Source organism: Camelus bactrianus, chromosome 20 (assembly GCF_048773025.1).
Source record: "Camelus bactrianus isolate YW-2024 breed Bactrian camel chromosome 20, ASM4877302v1, whole genome shotgun sequence".
Lineage (NCBI taxonomy): Eukaryota > Metazoa > Chordata > Mammalia > Artiodactyla > Camelidae > Camelus > Camelus bactrianus.
The window spans coordinates 20,763,365-20,782,897 of NC_133558.1; the positions used below are offsets into that span (position 1 = coordinate 20,763,365).

A 19,533-nucleotide genomic window follows, 5' to 3' on the forward strand; every position below is an offset into this window, starting at 1 on the left:
ACTGGGAAAAATTGAATAGCTGATGAATGTGGCAAACATCCGTTGAAAAGCAAATAGACGAGACAATTCCTGCAAGACTATGTGTATACCGAATTTGAAGACAGTGATTGGGCACTGAACAAGATTACAATGACAAAAGCATGACCAGATATACAGGGGCAAACATTGACAGGATTTGCCTTTTTCTCCTCTCATTTACTGATCACGTGAAAACACAAAGAATTCCCTTAAATGTGGATAAAATGTTGGAAAGCTAGGAGGTTAAATTTTTCAAACACTGACATTCTTTTCGGTGGAGTCCTAACTGACACACATTTCTGAGCAATGGAGCCATGACATTCAAAGCTCATTTCACCAAGCAGAAAAAATATTTTTGCACTTCTGTGTATGCCTGTGTGTTCCAAAAAATGTGACTGAAAATGACATCGTGCAAAGAGGTAGTATAGGCCTCCCTCAGGTGTAAGAGTCACATCAATTATTGGTCTGGCATTGGACCTTACTTCTTTATCAGGGTACACAGAAAACAAACCCACATTCATTCACAAGAGAGGTACTTGAAAAGAGATGAGGAAGAACACAGTAAAGGGACAGATCTGTCCAAACATCTACCTGTAACGGTAGTCATATCAAGTGTGTACTTGTATTAATTTGATCTATTCCTGAATGGAATTATCTTTGGAATAAAAATTATCACTGAAAACTGCCATTAGAAGATATTAAAGATGTAAGGACTATATCCTGTTGTACAAGGAAAAAGAAAATCTCTTTGGCAACTTCCCAGGCAATGGATTCTTGGTCTTTCACCTCTAAAGCTGAGAATAGAGAGAGGAAGATAAACAATTTATATACATATATGCATGTATTTTGGGGGAGGGTGGGTGAAAGGGAGGAGAAGTAATTAGGTTAATTGATTTATTTTTAGAGGAGGTACTAGGAATTGAAGCCAGGGCCTTGTGCAAGCTAAGCATGCAATTTTCCACGTGACCTGTACCCTCCTCCCCACGATAAACAACTTAGTATTTCAGTCGTGTGAAAGAAGGTAGTGAGTTACAACTTTTAGAATACGTACCGTTTCGTTCCTGAATTTCTATAGAAAAATAAAATGGAAATATTAAGGTCAATACTATGGAAATGGAAAACCAAGGAACAAAATTTTTTGACAAACTTCACAGTAAATTGATAACTAGCTGAATGCAGATAAGAACAGACACACAAACACACGCACGTGCAGTGGGTGAGGGCTCATTTTGTCAGGAGACTATACTCCCAAAGAAGAGTAGGGGTAATATTTAAAAGTATTCTCTTAATGGAGGATGGTTATTAAAATACTAGTTTTGAAAGTTACTTTTTAAAAATATTCTTTACCTATATTGAATGTAGTAGCGCTCTTAGTATTTGCATTGAACTCCAATACTCTCTTAAACTGTGACTAAATAGACAGAGCCTACCTCATTACTGTAATACCTAAGATTTAATAGAAGCCAGGAACACTGACTTAGCGTTTTGTATCCGTGTTGTAGAGAAATGCAGGTTTGTTTCCCAGATGATTCTAGTCACATTTTTGTCAACTGATGGATACATACACGTCTGTAACGGGAATTTCTATTTTCGCTAAAGCCAAAGTGGAGCAGTTCTTCATGAACTGACGTGAAGAGACAGGGTTTAAGTACTGAACGACAGTGCAAGTGGTGGTGCATCAAAGGGCTGAGCATAGAAGGGAGAAAAGTCACACTTCAGAAGCCCGGACGTGGCAGGATGTAGAAATGTATCATGACCAACATTTTGTAGACTCAAAAGTAATGTCTGCTTAGATTGTCTCAATACGAGAAATCACAAAGTTGATAAGGGGAAAATTGGGTAACAAATACAGAAGCCATGCTTCACTTGGGAAAACTAAATAATAAGATAAATCATGGACGTTCTATGTCGGATGGTGTTGAGGAAGACGGAAGTTGCGTGCTGAAGAAAAATGATACGAAACAGGTGAAAGCATGCTTGGGGACACAGTGAAATATTGATGATCATGCTTCTTTCCTCTACACACTAACTGATCAATAAAGGAAGAAAAAAAACGTTCAAATTCATTCGAAATAACAAGTCAAGCCAGGTAGGGAGGAGGTTAAACATGCGAAACCCTTTCTTGGTTTTTCTCTTGGGTTCAAATGGAATCACATTCATAAGAGTTGGAACCATAAGGTTTCAAAATCCATCCCACTAGTGAGAAGTAATGCAGTTTTAATTCCACACAGTCCTCGTGCAAGAGGATGTCCGATTTGAAACGGCCCCACAAGAGGAGGGAGAATTGGAGTCCTTTGGGGTTAGAAATACAATCATGTCGTGTGTGGGTCGCTCAGCCTTTGTCAGAATAAAACACTGATGTGAAGAAACAGAGGGGAGACGTATCTGAAAAGTGATGAGGAAACAGACAGTAAAGGGCCCTTCTGTACACATGGGGTAATGGAGCAGTCACCACCGGTAGCCTCTGCAAAGTGTAGAGAGATACATGGCTGAACTGAATTTCTCCTCCCAAAAAACCTAAATGAAATCTAACAAGAGGAGAGTGGTCCTTATCCAAAAATATTGGAGAGGGAAGAGGAGAACGATGAGCCAGGAACTGGCATATAGATAGAAAGGTAGGAATAGTTAGCAATAGTTTAAAAAGTTATGGAACAATATGAGTTAAAAATATTTTACCAAATATTTTTCGAAGTTCACCTGAAAAACAAAAAGAAAAGATCCATGAAAAGATCCAAGAAAGAAAGAAAAAGAGAATTGCAAATTATTTTAAAATTTATATTTAAAGTCAAATTCAATCTTATTCAAAACCAGAATTACAGAAACCAGTAATACATATACAGAGAACGGACATACACACAGGAGCAGACACACACACACACTCACAAATGCAGAGTGACCAAACCCATACTTTTGCTCAAGGATATTTTCCAGAAATGGAGAGGGGCATAAACTGAATCATTGTAGTACACTGAGAGAGAATTGTAAAAACATTATTTACAGAAGTAATCTTTTGAAAAAGTTTTTAATCACTTTTATTCTTAGTTTCTCATTATTCATTTTCTTAGATATAATAAGCTAATTGTAGTTTCAATTGGGAAACGAAATGAAGAGAACTTTCTACGGTGAATTCTATAACTCACCACAGTTATAGTCTATAACGCACCATAGGAGTGAATTGAAAGATCATATACTAACTATATTTTTAGTTTTCAAAGGAACCTTCATAGTGTCTTCCAATACACATTCCCACCACTGATTATGTATGTATATATCACTGAATCATTTTGCTGTACTCCTGAAAAAAATACAATATTGTAAATCAACCATAGTTCAATAAAAAACTATTCCATATTAAGAAAATCTTTGACATCATATTAGGTAATTGCATCGCACGGAAAATGAGAACTGATATGTTAGAGATATATTTTAATAGAGCTTTTCCTGAACTAGAAGTCCTTCTGTCATTATTTATCAGGAAATTGTATTTGACACAGTTAAAATTGTATTATTGAAAATGCAAAAATAGAAAAGCAGTATGATTGTACATTAAAAATTTCCCAGGTGAATCATGTAAAATTATTTGCAAATGTGGAAATGCTTGGACAACATATTAAAGAGTAGTGGATAAAAGAGCCTCAAATTTACATTAACTGATGACTGATATTAACTGTTATTTGAGAGGACAATGGATGATAAACATCACTCACATGACAGACACCTTCTGTCACCTCTAAATGTGTGGGGAAATATCATTGGCATAGCAATGGTCTCTTCAACTTGGTATATGTTACAGAGTTCTTATCTTTGAACGTGTTTCACAAAGACAAACACAATGTGCTTATCAACCTAATGCCCTTCATCTCACCAACTTCTCAGGGAACCTATTGCAAGTCTCTAGAAAACAGAAAAAGCCAATGTCATAGGGAAAGAACGGTATGGAATAAAAAAAGAAGGAATAGAAAATAATGGAAGGTTGGGAAATTGAAAGAAAGTTAACTTAAGGTAAGTTAAGAAAGAATTGCATGAACATTTAATTGTGAGGGAAAGGTAGGCATCCAGGAGAAGAGCGAGACAATGGGTAGACACAAATTAAAGGGCAAGAAATGTTATTCAGTGAGAAACCATCATTCTCATGGGGTTAGGAGAGACAGATCTTTTGAAAACTTACCTACTTTCCTCTGAGGTCTTTCTGAAAAATAAAATGGAGAGATCAATGTAAATATAATGTAAAATGGGAAACTAGTTCAGATTTAACACAAAATTTATATTTCAATTTGAACCCACGTGGTTGTTCACCCAGATACACACAATCAGATACCACTGCATGAAGTCACACACACAAATACATGTGCAGTAGTTGAGAGCTCAGTTTTACCTGAAAAATATTTCCCTCAAAATGAAAGCAGACATAAAATGAGTGAATATTCTTGTTTGAGAGCTTTTTAAAAATAGCAGTTCTCGTGTCAAACTTTCAAATGTTACTCATCCCTTTAGATACAATTAGGCTTTTCTGATTGAGTTTGTAAGATGTAGTAGGTACTTTTCCTTTACTTAATCTGTATATTCAGTTGGGTTTTTATGACATCTAAGTGGTATAAAGCAGCCACAAACAATGAATTGGAGGATCTCACACCACTACTTCTAGCGGTACCATAGGGTGTATCCCCTCAGCCGCACTATTAAGAATATTTTCATCAGTCGATGAATACATAACAGTGTGCGTGTGAATTTCTCTTTCAACTATGCCTAAATGAAAATTTTCTTAACTAATTTTCATGAAAAGGAAAAAAAAAGTATTAAATAGCAGTGAGATGAACCTAAATCAAGTGACCTGAGCATGTCTTGGAAAAAGTTTCACTTCAGCCACTTTGAAAAGCCATTATTCCAAAGGTATACAATTAGTAAAATGTACTTAACTCCAACAGAATATCTGCAAACATTGCAATTACAGGACAAATCAAAGAGCAGTTTTGGGGGATAATTGTAAAGCCAATGAAGAGGGAAACTTCGGTTGCAAAAATGTGACTGGAGAGGAAGTCGTGGAAAATCAGCACATACTGGAATTGAGAAAGATGATCCTTGGAAGCTGGAGTGAAAGGCATAAGTAACAGTTGAAACCATACTTAGGTACACAGGGAGGTACATTCATGAGACTTACCATTTTCTTCTTCACATTCGTCATTAACTAAAGGAGAGAAAGAAATCATTCATCCAAAATGAGACACAGTGTTAGAAAGGAGAAGGACAAATTTTCAAGCATTTCCATAGCTGTTTCTGAGACCTGTCTTCTGAGAATTGAAACTGCAAACGTCAGAGACCATCTGCCCAGTCCAAGGAAGTGTTATTTCACGTCCATACATGACAAAGGGACAAAGAGGGACATCCCAGAATGCAAGGCAGTAGAGCAGCACTCGCTCTGGGTTAAAGGATATGGGATATGTCAACTGTTGGTTTGTTTTGGGCCTTCTACCTTTTTTAGAATAAAATGAAGACACACTCATACACACACAAAAAAAGTGGTCCTTGAAAACAAAGAAAAAGAATAGATTACAAGCACAAATTTTTAAATACTCTTGGCGTAGCGGTACTCATATACAGCTTCATACAAACATTAAATTGATATATACTTGAACTGAATTCCTTTTGAAATAGAAATTATCATTTAACATATTAATTACATAGAGCATGTTAAAGTTCTAATTGAGTTATATTTGTATTGTAATCAAACATCTCAGGAAAAATCCCGGGATAATGGTTTCCATGTATTTCATGTAAAAAATTCAGAAGTGAGAGGTACATTAACAGTTAAAATTCCATGTGAACTGAATTCCATTTACAAATATATAATAGGAATTGATGTTTAATAAATTAAATTGTTTCATTGAGAAGTTAAAAAAGAAAGAACAGTTAGCATGCTTGTATTTATAAAAATTTCTGTGAGAATCATAAAAACTTCATATACTTTGGAACACCTAGCTCATGCTTCATATCCGTGGAATAATGAGCCTCCATCTAACACTTAACCAATGAGTAGTATCTGAGTATACACATGCCTTGGAAAGACAATGGATGGACAGACTGAAATCAGCAAGTGAGGCTCTTCTTTCCTGTCTTAGATTATGAAAGTAACAGTGGCATAAAATTTGGTCCATGAACATGAAATATGTGACAGGTGTCTTAATACTGGATGTGTGCCAGAAATATATACAAAATGAAAAGGATATTCGTATCAACCTAGTGCCCTACACCTCACCACTTTCTAAGTGAAATTATAGCAAGTGTCTGGAAAACAGAAAAAGCTAGCATGCGTAGTGAAAGAATGCTATGGAATCGGGGGAGGGAGGAAGGAATGAGAAAATATGGAAGGTGGAAATTGAAAGAAGGAGAATTTAATCTTGGAAAAGTCCATAAGCTATTTATTGAGGAAGCAAAGTTAGACATCCAGGAGACGTGGGAACTAATGGGTGGCATCAGATTAAACGGCAGGGTATGTTAAGGCAACATGAGAGTAGTTATTTGGGTGGGGGGCTTACAGGTTTTCAGAAAATTTATACATAAAAATAAACATACAAGGACACAGATAACCACACACACACACACGCACACAGATATGCGTGCATGCACAAATATAGAGTTATAGAGACAATTTTGTCCAGAAAGTATTCTCTCTGGCAAGAAAATGGTATTAAATTAGTGAATTTATTGATCTGTGAGAAAATTTTAGGAACAGTAGTTCTCATGGTTGCTTAAAAATTTTTTCCTATTCCTTTTAGACATCAGTTAGGGTTTTATTATTCAGTTCGTACAATTTCTTAAATCCTTTGGCATTTAACTTACATGTATCGTTGATTCTACTTTCGGAAGTAACTATGTTCCACAATAAATTCCTGGTGGGAAGATCCTGAGGCACTGCTTCTAGAGATATTAGAGGGCAATCTACTTGGGCTCCTTTATTCACAATATTCTCACCAACTGATAAATGCATAACTTTGTGTTTTGTAAATTTCTATTTTAAAAAATGCCTACCTAATGTTCTTATTAATCAAATTCCATGATAAGAAGGAAATGAAGTAGTACATGGCAGCGAAATGGTCTAAGTCAAAGGACCTGACATAGCCTGGAAAAAACTTTCATATCAGTGTTACTGAAAGTGCTAATACTTCAGATGTGTATGTTTAATAAAAATTGGTTGGCTCAAAAGTAATGTCTGCACAGATTGAAGCAAAAAGTCAAATCATAGAAGACAAATCAGTTATCCCAGAATGTGGGAGGATAATTGAATAGCAAATGAAGATGGCAACCTTTGGTGCAAAAATAAGATTGGAGGGAAAATCATGCAAGCATATATGCGTAGGTCCAATGAGAAAGATGTTTGTAAGGAATTTAAAAGAAAATACAAAAAAACAGATGAAACTTTGACTATGTGCCCAGGGAAATACCTTAATGTGATTTACCATTTTGTTCTTCACATTTACTGAGAAAATAAAAGGAAGAAAGAAGCAATGAATTTAAAATGATGGCACATTGTCAGAAAGGAATGCAGATAAAAAATTCAAACACTGCTATAGTTTTCACTGAGATCCTAACTGACACACATTGGTGAGAATTGGAGCCACAAGACTGAAGACCATGTTACCAATCAGAAAAAAATGTGTTATTTATTTATTTATTTTTATTTCCATTCACCCCCCTGATGAAAAAAAGAACACAATTGGAAACACACCATGCAGGAAGTTGGATGAAATGCTATTCTACCCATCGAGGATACCAGACATATCAATCATGCACCTTACACAGGGAAAATTTAGTCACAGGACATCCAATGTACTTGGCTTCTGCTTTTTTTGACCCATAACTGATAAAAGGAGAGATACATCGGAATCAACATTCCAGCCAGAGTATATTATCTATCTCCACTGCAGCTTTATTTGGCTGTATAATTAGTTCTTGCCAGTGGAATATGAATAAAAGTTACAGGTGTTAATTCTTGCCTGAGTCAGGTCTCCGTTGTGACTTTCTCATGATCTCTTCTCTTTCTGCAGTAAAAATTGTTAAAAATTATTTATTTCATAACTTTTGTTAAATTTATTCAATTTTCCCAATTTAAAAAAATTGTGATGTGTATGTCAGATAATGTTTTGCCTATATTTTCTTCTAGGAGGTTTACTGTATCTTGTCTTAAAAATGTTCTCCTATGACAGTCCACCCAATCAACAGAAATAAAAGCAAGAATAAACAAATGGGACCTAATTAAACTTACAAGCTTCTGCACAGCAAAGGAAACCAGAAGTAAAACAAGAAGAAAACCTACGGAATGGGAGAAAATTTTTGCAAGTGAAACCGACAAAGGCTTGATCGCCAGAATATAGCAGCTCATACGACTTAAGAAGAAAAAAACAACCCAATCCAAAAATGGGCAAAAGACTGAAACAATTTTCTAAGGAAGAAATACAAATGATCAATAGGCACATGAAAAAATGCCCAATATCACTAATTATCAGAGAAATGCAAATCAAAACTATGATGATGTATCACTTCACACCAGTCAGAATGGCCATCATTCAAAAGTCCACAAATGATAAATGCTGGAGAGGCTGTGGAGAAAAGGAAACCCTCCTACACTGCTGGTGGGAATACAGTTTGGTGCAGCCACTGTGGAAAACAGTATGGAGAGTCCTCAAAAGACTAGGAATAGACTTACCATATGACCCAGGAATCCTGCTCGTGGGCATATATCCAGAAGGAACCCTACTTCAAAGTGACGTCTGCACCCCAATGTTCATAGCAGCACTATTTACAATAGCCAAGACATGGAAACAGCCTAAATGTCCATCGACAGATGACTGGATAAAGAAGGAGTGGTATATTTATACAATGGAATACTACTCAGCCATAAAAACCGACAACATAATGCCATTTGCAGCAACATGGATGCTCCTGGAGAATGTCATTCTAAGTGAAGTAAGCCAGAAAGAGAAAGAAAAATACCATATGAGATCGCTTATATGTGGAATCTAAATAAAAAAAAGAACATAAATACAAAAAAAAAAAAAAACCAAAAAAAACCCAAACAGACTCATAGATATAGAATACAAACTTGTGGTTGCCAAGAGGGCGGAGGGTGGGAAGGGACAGACTGGGATTTCAAAATGTAGAATAGATAAACAAGATTATACTGTATAGCACAGGGAAATATATACAAGATCTTATGGTAGCTCACAGAGAAAAAAAAATGTGACAGTGAATATATGTATGTTCATGTATAACTGAAAAATTGTGCTCTACAATGGAATTCGACATAACATTGTAAAGTGATTATAACTCAATAAAAATTTTAAAAAATTGTGATGAAATAAACATAAAAATTTACTATATTAACCATTTTTCAGCATAGAGTTTGGTTGTATTAAGTACATTCATATTGTGCAAACATCACCAGCAACCATTTCCAGAACTGTTTTCACCTTGCAACACTGAAACTCTGTACCTATTAAACATTAACTCCCTATGATTTCTTCTCCCCAGCTCCTGAAAACAGTTATTCTTTCTTTCTTTTATTTCCTTTTTTAAAAAAACCCAATTCTCCCTATTCACCAAGCTCCAGTCTCTGGTAGCCACCATTCTACTCTGTTTCTATGAGTTTGGCTTTTTTTTCCCAAAGAGTCCACATATAAATTAGATCATGTAATATTTGTCTGTATATGTCTGGCTTATTTCACTTAGCAAAATGTCGTGTGGGTTAATCCATCTTGTCAAAAACAGGTAAGATTTTATTCTCTTTTTAAGGCTGAATAATGTATCATTGCATACCTATACACATTTTCTTTATACATTCATCTGTTGATGTTGTACACTTAGGCTTTTCAATATCTTAGTTATTGTGTATAATGCAGCGGTGAACATAAAGAGTACAGATGTTGCTTTGAGATCCTGATTTTACTTCTTTTAAATATATATACAGGAACAGGATTGCTGGATCATATGATAGCTTTAATTTTTGAGGAACTACCATACTGTTTTCCATGAGAATTGTAGCAGTTTATATTCCCACCAACAGTGCACAAGAGTTCACTTTTCTCCACAATCTCCCCAACATTTGTTATCTTTTGTCTTTGTGATAATAGCCTTTACAACGAGTGTGAGGTGATACCATGCTGCATTAGCTGGATGATTAAGACGTTGAACACATTTTCATGTATCCCTTGGACATTTGTATATCTTCTTTGGAGAAATGTTTATTCAGGGTCTATGCTCAATTTTTAAAAAGTTTTTGTTTTGTTTTGTTTTGTTTGCTATGGAGTTGTTTGAGTTCTTTATATTTACTTACTATACTAATACCTTATCGGATATATGATTGGCAGTTTTTTCTCCCATTTTCTCAGATGCCTTTTCATTTTGCTGATTGTTTCCTTTGGCGTGCAGAAACTATGTAGTTTGATGTAGTCCACTACTTATTTTTGTTTTTGTTACTTATTCTTTTGGTGTTAAATCCAAAAAAAGTCATCACCAATACCAATGTCAAAGAGCTTTTCCCCTTATGATTTCTTCTAGTAGTTTTATGACTTCAGATCTTATGTTTAAGTCTTTAATCAATTTTGGGTTGATTTGTAAGATACGGTTAAAATTTCATTTTTCTGGATTTGGTTATCCAATTTTCCCTACGCCATTTATTGAAGAGACTACTCTTTCTCCTTTGTGTATTATTAGCATCTTTATCAAAAAGTAATTGAACTTACCTTCGTGAGTTTCTTCTGGGCTCATGATTATGTTCTATTGGTCCTTGTTTTTGTTTATATGCCAGTATCACACAACTTTGATTACTTTAGCTTTGTAATATAGTTTGAAATGAGGAAGTTTGATTCCTCCAGCTTTATTTTTCTTTCTTGAAACTTTGGTGGCTATTTGGGGTCTTTTGTCGTTCTGTCCAAGTGTCAGGATGCCTTTTTCTATTTTTGTAAAAAGTGCCATTGTAATTAAGGCAAGTATTACATTGAATCTGCAGATTACTCTGAGTACTATGGATTGTTAACAAAATTGATTCTTCCAATCCATGAACATGAGATAACTTTTTATGTATTTGTGTCTCCTTCAATCCCTTTCATCAGTATTATTATCATTTTCAGTGTACAGATATTTCATATCCATGGCTAAATTTATTCCTAAGTATTTTGTTCTTTTCGAAGCTATTGGAAATGGGACATTTTAAAATATCTTTTTTAGGTAGTTCGTCATTACTGTACAGAAATGCCACCAATTTTTATACGTTGATTTTGTTTCCTACAAATACTGAATTTAGGTATTAGTTCTAACAATTTTCTTATGAAATCCTTATGGATTTCTACATACACTTTTATGTTGTCTGCAAACAGAGACAATTTTAAGTCTTCCTTTCTGATCAGATGCCTTTTACTTCTTTAATTTTTCATTTATTTTTGCCTTAATGATCTGGCTATGATTTTGAGTACAGACATACCTTGGAGATATTGCAGGTTCAGTTCCAGACCACCACAATAAAGCAAATACTGTAATAAGATGAATCATACAAATTTTTAGTTTTCCAGTACATATAAAAGTCATGTTTACACTATATTGTAGTCTATTAAGTGTGCAATAGAATTATGTCTTAAAAATGCACATACGTTAATTAGAAATACTTTATTGCTAAAAAAATGCTAACCATCATCTGACAATGAGGGTTGCCACAAACACAATTTGTAAAAAAAAAAAAAAGCATTATCTACAAAGCACAATAGAGTAAAGTGCAATAAAAAGAGAGATGCCTGAGCTACAATGAATAGAAGTTGCAAGAGTGGACATATGTCTTATTTCTGATCTGATCAGAAAAACTTTTCAGCTTTTCACCATTGAGTAAGATGTTACTTGTGTATTGTTCACATGTGACCCACACATATTTATATTTCCTTTTGAGGTACCAAGTTCTGGTAAACATGTGAAGTAATTGGAATTTTCATAGCCTTCTGCCAATAGGTAAGTCACAGTGAACATTTTGGAAATCAGTTTGACAGATATAAAGTGGGCTGGTATATGTTTAAGTTAAAGCAATGTCTGCCTCTAAATGGAGAATTAGCCTACTAACAAACTGACCCTCCTCACAGAAAGTAACTATAAACTTTGAATGAAGTATAAAAAGCAACTACTTGAGAGCCCTGGAGAGTTAACAAAAGCAGACAGAATTTGTTGGGGAGTCAAAACCTGAAGCAAGTGACCAGCATAAAGCAAGTTTTCTAATTTTTGTGCCTTTACCCTGAGGCGGCCAGTTAGCGGTGTTGCTTACATTCTAGTAGAAAGTCTCATATTTTTATTTATAGGAACCAGAGAAAGAACTAAGAACACAGGAGAATGAGAGAGGAATGCAGGATAGGGGAGAGCCAAAAGGGAAACCCAGAGTCTTGTACACATTTATGCCAAATCCCTCAGAGATCTCAACCATGCACATGGGAATGACTTTCAAAGTCCCAATTGAAATCTAAGTTGGGCATCACAGTTTTTGCAGTTTGAGTTTAAGCAAGTTCACTGTCCAATAAAGCAAATAATTCAATAGCCTTTGGAAATATATAAAAGATTTCAGAGTGTTTGTAACATAACATTCAAACTGTCCATGTTATAGTCCAATATTATATGATATATGAAGCATTAGGAAAATGTGACACACATTTTTATCTCGAGAGAAAAGGTAAATAATAGATGGCATTCAAGAAATGAACTAAGTGTTGGAAATATCCAACAATGACTCTAAAGCTGCTATCATAACTATGATCAATGAGATAAATGAAAACATGTTCATTTTGAATACAAAGAGAAAATCTCAGTAGAGAATAAGAAAATACAAAAAGGAATCACATGGGAATTTTTAAACTAAAAAAAGACAATATAAAAATTTATCATAAATAGGCTTATGGAAGAAAGAATTTAACAAAAGAAAGAGTTAATAAACATGAACATAATAATTATCCAAACCAAGAAGAGAGAGGTATAAGATGGGGGAAAACAACAGAGCCCAAGGGACTTGTGGGACAATAGCGAAAAGAATTACATATAGATATGTGGAATAAGAGAAAGAAAGGGGAGAGAGACTATCTCAGAAACATATTTGAAGAAGTAATGGTTCTTTTTCAAATTCTCCTCCTAAATTTAGTGTAAGACAACAATTTGAGGTTCCAGTCAGTTCAGAGAATCCCCAACAGGATAAATATGAAGAACATCATGCTTAGACACATGATATTGACACTGAAAAATCCAAAGATAAGGAGAAGAACTTCAGAATAGCCAGAAAAGTGACATATTCCATAAGGAAAACAATGATTTGACAATGCAGAATGTTATCAGAAACTCTGGAAGGCAGTGAACAATATCTCTATAAAGTTTAAAAAAAATAGTTTTCAACTCAAAATTCTATTTTAAGCAAAAATACCCTTCAAAGTTAATGACAAATAAAGATATTTTATGGTAATTAAAAGCTATAAGAGTCACCATCAGACTCACACCTTAAATGCTAGAAGAAATTCTTTAGAATAAATGAAAATAATATAAGAAAAATCAGAGCTTCAGAAAAGAATGAAGAGCACCAGAGGTAGTAAATATCTAGATATATGAAATAGTCCACTTTTCTTTTAGAGATGTACATATCTGTTTAAAAACACAGAACATTGTTATGTGTTCTTCATAAATTATGGATGGTAGAGGAGCTAAAAGGACCTATGTTGTTACAGTTTATATATTTTAAATAAAATACATATACAATAATAATGCAATGAGTTGAAGCTAAAAAGTCAAAGAATAAATTAAAATAGTCTCCTATCCTAAAAATGTTCAAGTAATCAAAAAGAAAATGAAAAGGGAGGACAGAGTACACAAATCAGAGGAGACAATTAAAAATATATGTGAAATGGTAAACGTAAATCCAACCATATCAATAATTACACCAACCTATTGCAGAATGTACCCCAGAAGCAAAGTGAATGCAAAGTTTAAGTAGAAGAAAGGAAATACTTACACTATTTTGAGTGCTTTGGTACCAGCTTGTCAATTTCCACAAAAGAACTGAAATCTACAAAATACAAGAGACAATAATTGAGAAAAAATTTTAAAGTCAAAAGTTGATTCTTTGCTAAGAGCAACAAAATTGATAAAATACTCATTTATCAGAGCAAGAATTTTGAAAGAGACAACACAAATCACTATTAGGAATAAAGGAGGAGCTGTAACTATAAATTCTGTATATATTAAAAGGATAATGAGAGAATATTTTTTATCAACTTCTAGAAACAAATTGGACAACCTTGATTAAATTTTAAAAACTCTTGAAAATACAACTTACTACAGGTGATGCAAGAGAAACATAAAATGTCATTATCCCTAAGTTATTAAAGAAATAGAATTTGTTAACAAAACCTTTCCACAGAAAAAGTTCAGAACAGTGATTTCACTGGGGAATTCTTTTGACCATTTAAAGCAGAAATAACACCAGCCTTTCACTAAATTCTTGCAGAAAATAGTGAAGGAGGGAACATTTATCAATTTGGGTCATGAGATCAGTATTAACTCCTAAAACAAAACCTGGCAAAAAGTAAGTTCCACGTCAACAACACTCATAAACAAAGACACAGAAATCCTTTACAAAGAAACTGCAACTTTGAATCCAATATATATGAGAAGATTGGGGTCAACAGAATGTATTTCAGCAATGCAAGAATGGTCAATATTCTCAAAGCAGTCAATGCAATTCATAATATTAACAAAATAAAAGGAAAAAATCACTTTAAAGGATTTTTCAAAAGCATTTGACAAAATACACCATCTGTTCATAGTTCAAAAAATTAAAAATGCTATTAAAATAGGACTAGAGGGGAATTTCCTCCATCTGATCAATGGTGTCTATGATAAACCCTAAAGCTTAAGTTGTACTTGATGGGGAAATACTGAATGTTTTCCTCCAAGGTTGAAAAACAGGAAAGGAGCCCACTCTCACCACTTCTTCTCAATAATTTACTTGAGGTACTAGCCATTGCAGTAAAAAGAAAAAAAACATAAAAATCAGTAAGGAAAAGAATAGAACTATATTTGCAGATTATGTGTAAAATATACATGTAAAAAATTCTAGGGAATCTACAAAGCAGCTACAACAACTAATAAGTATATTTAGCAGAGACACAAAATACAATGTTAATATGCAAAATTAATTTAAGTTTATGCAGTAACAATAAACCGATGATGAAAATGGAGAGAAAAATGGAAAACTCCACTTTTATTAGCAAAAATGTAAAATACTTAAGAATGTACGTAACAAAAGCATATAGTATCTCTTCCTTGAAAACTACAGATTATTAAGGAAAGCATGAAAAATTTAAAAAAGCATGAAAAGAAAGAAATAACTTTTTTATGGATTGTGAGACTTAATATGGTTAAAATGTGGTTAAAATGTCAATTCTCCTCAAATTCTTCTATAGCATCAACATATTTCTCAGCAAAGTTCCAGCTGCCTTTTTGTGGTAATTCACAGTCTGATAACAAAGGGCTTTAACTAGTCAACGCAATATTAAAAAAAAAAAAGAAAAAAGTTGGAGGGTTTATATACATATTTTTTAAATTTCAATAAAGCTATGCTATCTCCGAAGTTTGTTGTTAGCATTAGGAGAGATATATAGACTAATGTACCTGAATGATTAATACAGAAACCCATCCATATGTATACGCTTAATTGATTTGTAACAAAGATGCCAAAGCCATTCAATGGGAGAAAGAATAATCTTTCAATAAAACAACTGGACAGCCACATGGGAAAAAATAATCAGCAACCTTAACCTTAACGATATTTTTAAAAATTCAAAAAGGCTCATAGAGCTTCATAGAAATACAAAAGTTATAAATCTTCTGGAAAAACACACAGGAGAAATTTTTTGCAACTTTGGACTAAGCATGTATTTCTTAGAACACGTAAAGCTTGAATCAAAAAAAATTATGAATTGGACCTTAACAAAATTTAAAATTTTATTCTTCAGTGGGTGTAATGAAGGAAACAAAAGGGGAAAATATTTACAAAATAGCTGGCAAATATGTATGGTACAATATGGCCAGTTCTGCAGGTAAAGTATTTCCTTATGGAACGACAGCAAACTGATAAAAAATAGGCAACAAAAGCCTAACTGGTACAGTTCTTTCGCTTTTGTTTTGTTTTATTTTTAAACAAAACTTATTTGGGCATTTGTATAAGAAGAGAATTATGTTTTTAAATCTTACAGAACTCTTTCTACGTGCATTGTAATATTATCATGATTTTCATATCCTATTTTAGACATTATTATTAAATAGAAGACTTTAAGAAAAAGGTCCCATTTTCCTAATTTGTTTATGAAGGATTGAGTTTAGGAAAGAGGTACAATAAAGATATGGGTCTCAGAGTGTTCTCAGCTGAGAAAAAAAAAAAAGCCTGTTGGACAAACAATGATGGAACGAGAACAGAGATATTAAAGAAGGACATAGAGACCATGGGAGGGATATAGAACCAACAGAGACAGAGCCAGACAGGTTCCGAGGACCAGAGTGCCGAGGGGGAGCCCAGGACCCGAGGTTGGAGAGGACATGGCTCTCCTAGAGGTCTCCTAGAAAACCCTGAAGGTTTTCTAACTACGGAAAGAAAGAAAGAAAAGATCAACAATTCATGAGGGTCAAAACGCTAAATTTAGGCCTTTGTTTTTTTCTAAATTCGTCACATCTACATTGACCTTTCTCAAGCCCTTCGCACACACGCGCGCGCACCCCCACTCCCCAACTCCACTTCTAATTCCCCAGCAAACAAAATTCGTTTTTAACTCACCTGGCTGAATCTCCAACAAAGCAGTGTCAGTGTCCTCTCCTCTCCTCTTGAGGCCCCTCTGAACACTGAAGCCTAGCACCTGGAAGCTCCAGGCCACCCAGTTGTCTTCCTCCCTGTTCTGTAACCAGCGGAGGTAGGAGAGCAGCCCAAGGGCAGGAAGTACCAGAGAAGGGGACTCTGGACTGCACTTTACTCCTCTTTGTTCATATGATGGTAATAAATATGAACTGACATGAACATAAAGCTGATATGTGTGCTCCTATGAAGACACATACTCACACACACACACACACACACACACACACAAAATTTATAAACCCTCTGAGGAATGGCTGTCCTTCCTGTTTTTATTACTATTAATTTCAAGAGACTAACATAGAGATTTAAGTGAACTATTATTATACTAACTTTCTAGATTTATGCTTTTACCTTTTTCAGAGTAAGCATGGTGTGTATATACTGCCAGTATAGTTTTGTGCAATCTAGACTTACTAAGCTTACAGTTTGTGGAAAATCGACCTGGGACATTGAAGATAGCTGATTCTTAATTTTACATCTCCAGCCTTGTAAGGTGGTGGTTTTCACATCCCTTAACCTATGAGCTTAATAATTGCTATTAACTCTCTTACTACTGTTGAGATTGTTATTGCATACCAATGTAAAAACAAAGTCAAATGGGAAAAAATTAAGCCAGAAATAACACTCAAGTCCTACCATAAAAATTCCATTGAAACTGTCAGGAATTTCTACTAAGTAAAACCCTGTAATTCTAGGCTCCTCAGGTGAGAGAGTTTGGCCTTTTGCTGACGACAGGAGTGGGGGATGGTTTCTTTACTGCTCACTCACTATGGAGTCCAGAAAAAAGTTAGTAATGATAAAGGCATTTCTGGGAAATCACTCAGAAATCTTTTGCTTTGAATTGTAACCTTATTGGTAAAAACAACTGGTTCAGCTTCCCTAGTTGAGACTAGCCTGTGTCTCCCTCGGGTATGTCAGTCCTCTGTGTAACTTTCCTTCCATTTCAGTTTTTGGCACTTTTTCACTTTTTGATTTTGTGTTGTGTTGCCTCAAGTGTGAACTCCACGGCCCAATCTGTTGGTGTCACAGTGGGACCTGAGTCAGGTACACCTCTCATAAGGGCAGATGAGGAACCGCCATGGCATACACTCCTCCAAGTACATTGATTTCTTTCAAAATGTATTTTCAACAATAGGATTAAATCATATGTCAAATAAAAGGACAATCATTTATTTGTCCCTCCTAATGCTCAGAAAACAATTTCCTTGATATCCAGCTTATTGTAATTTTGTTAGTTTATACTCACTTGCACAGTGTGAAACATGGCAAAAACTTAGTAAATGCATTTAGAACAAATGAGCAGTTGAATGAATGAATTTCATATGCCTTTATATTTATTAATTTTCTTCACTCTATTGCAATCTACATTTTCAAAGTAGTTCAAATAGACTAATCCATACATCTGTTTCCAACATTTGCTGATTTTCACATCTCTATTTGCTCTCCATGAATTCTCTACTGAGTGTCATAAGAAGCCTGTCTTTCTGTCATTCCCTTTCTCTTCTTTCCCTTCTTGGCATATTGTTGATCTTTGAACATAGAACTTTAGAAAATATGAGAAAGTCATATGAATGTTTTTATTGCCCAGATAAGAATAATTGCAAAAGTAAGTAAATCAGCCGTAACTGATGACTTAGCAAGGATATCTATCGGGGCTATAAATTGGTTCACCTTTGTAATTTATTCCGTGAGACTGCAGAGCAGTTATTTTTCTTATCACTGGGAGAGTAATCTGCTGTATAAATATTTTATGTGTTTCAGTTTTGAAAACTGAAGAATGTTCTAGGGTTCATAAAAAGAAACTAAAACATTGGTACATTTCAGTGGCAAAGTCATGATAAAAATGGTGCACAAGAGTAATCAGAGGAAAAATTTGAAACCTAACAAACAAATATGCAATGCAGGTCGGAAGGAATTTCAAAAAGACTAAAGAGAAAATATCTGAAAGACCCCACAGAATATTGGAAGGTTATTTCTGCAGAGAGAAAGAAAGCATTGGCTATGGAGGTCATTATTAACTGATCGCTAGTGACTGGTTATTAGTAACAGGGTCATGAATCTCAGCTCAGTCTGGGGTTGTTTAGATACCAACCTTATGGGACATGGTAATATGTGAGTAATGTGTAAGCTCCCTTCTCAAAAAGACCAAATGGTGGCAAATCCTGAGCATAATTATAACTGAGAAGCAAAAGTGCAACTGGAACAATTTCTAAGATTACCTGCACAAACAATGCTACAATGTCTTGCCCTTTCTCATCATCTCAGGCTCTTGGAGATGTCCCTCTTTTCCAGAGTGTACTGTTCCCTCTGCTTTCAGGGTATTTCTCTCAGGGTCTTGGCCTCTGGTGGCATTAACTCTCCACCAGATGCATTAATCCTGCAGATTATTTTAGTCAACTCATACATGCAGCCTAAGTGAGCATTTTAACCACTGGTAAACTGATATTCTTCTCCCTTAAAGTGCTTTTCCATGACGCATCTTCTTATTCAGGCTTCAATCCTGGGCTCAAATATCATGGCCTCTGTTCTTTCCCAGGCATAATCACTTCCTGTAGTACCTTCTCTCCAATCACTTCCATCTCTCAAGTTCTGCTCTCCTTTCT

The 19,533-nt window shown here is 34.7% G+C and overlaps 2 protein-coding genes across 2 annotated transcripts in view; one reads left to right on the forward strand and one right to left on the reverse strand.

Moving 5' to 3' along the window:
- LOC105066739 (butyrophilin-like protein 1) overlaps window positions 1–11,506 on the forward strand; it is a 224,876-nt gene extending 213,370 nt beyond the window's left edge. The window contains exon 15 of the transcript XR_012501048.1: window positions 8,177–11,506. The gene's annotated coding sequence lies outside the window, so the exon portion shown is untranslated. The remainder of the gene's footprint in view (window positions 1–8,176) is intronic.
- LOC123616054 (uncharacterized) overlaps window positions 1–17,299 on the reverse strand; it is an 83,614-nt gene extending 66,315 nt beyond the window's left edge. The window contains exons 1-8 of the mRNA XM_074349064.1: window positions 17,282–17,299; window positions 16,853–16,924; window positions 14,033–14,086; window positions 11,492–11,540; window positions 5,177–5,203; window positions 4,187–4,207; window positions 2,695–2,715; window positions 1,070–1,087 (exon numbers count right to left, since the gene is read on the reverse strand). Coding sequence (XP_074205165.1) covers window positions 1,070–1,087; window positions 2,695–2,715; window positions 4,187–4,207; window positions 5,177–5,203; window positions 11,492–11,540; window positions 14,033–14,086; window positions 16,853–16,924; window positions 17,282–17,299 — 280 coding nt within the window. The remainder of the gene's footprint in view (window positions 1–1,069; window positions 1,088–2,694; window positions 2,716–4,186; window positions 4,208–5,176; window positions 5,204–11,491; window positions 11,541–14,032; window positions 14,087–16,852; window positions 16,925–17,281) is intronic.
- Between the last annotated feature and the right edge of the window lie 2,234 nt (window positions 17,300–19,533).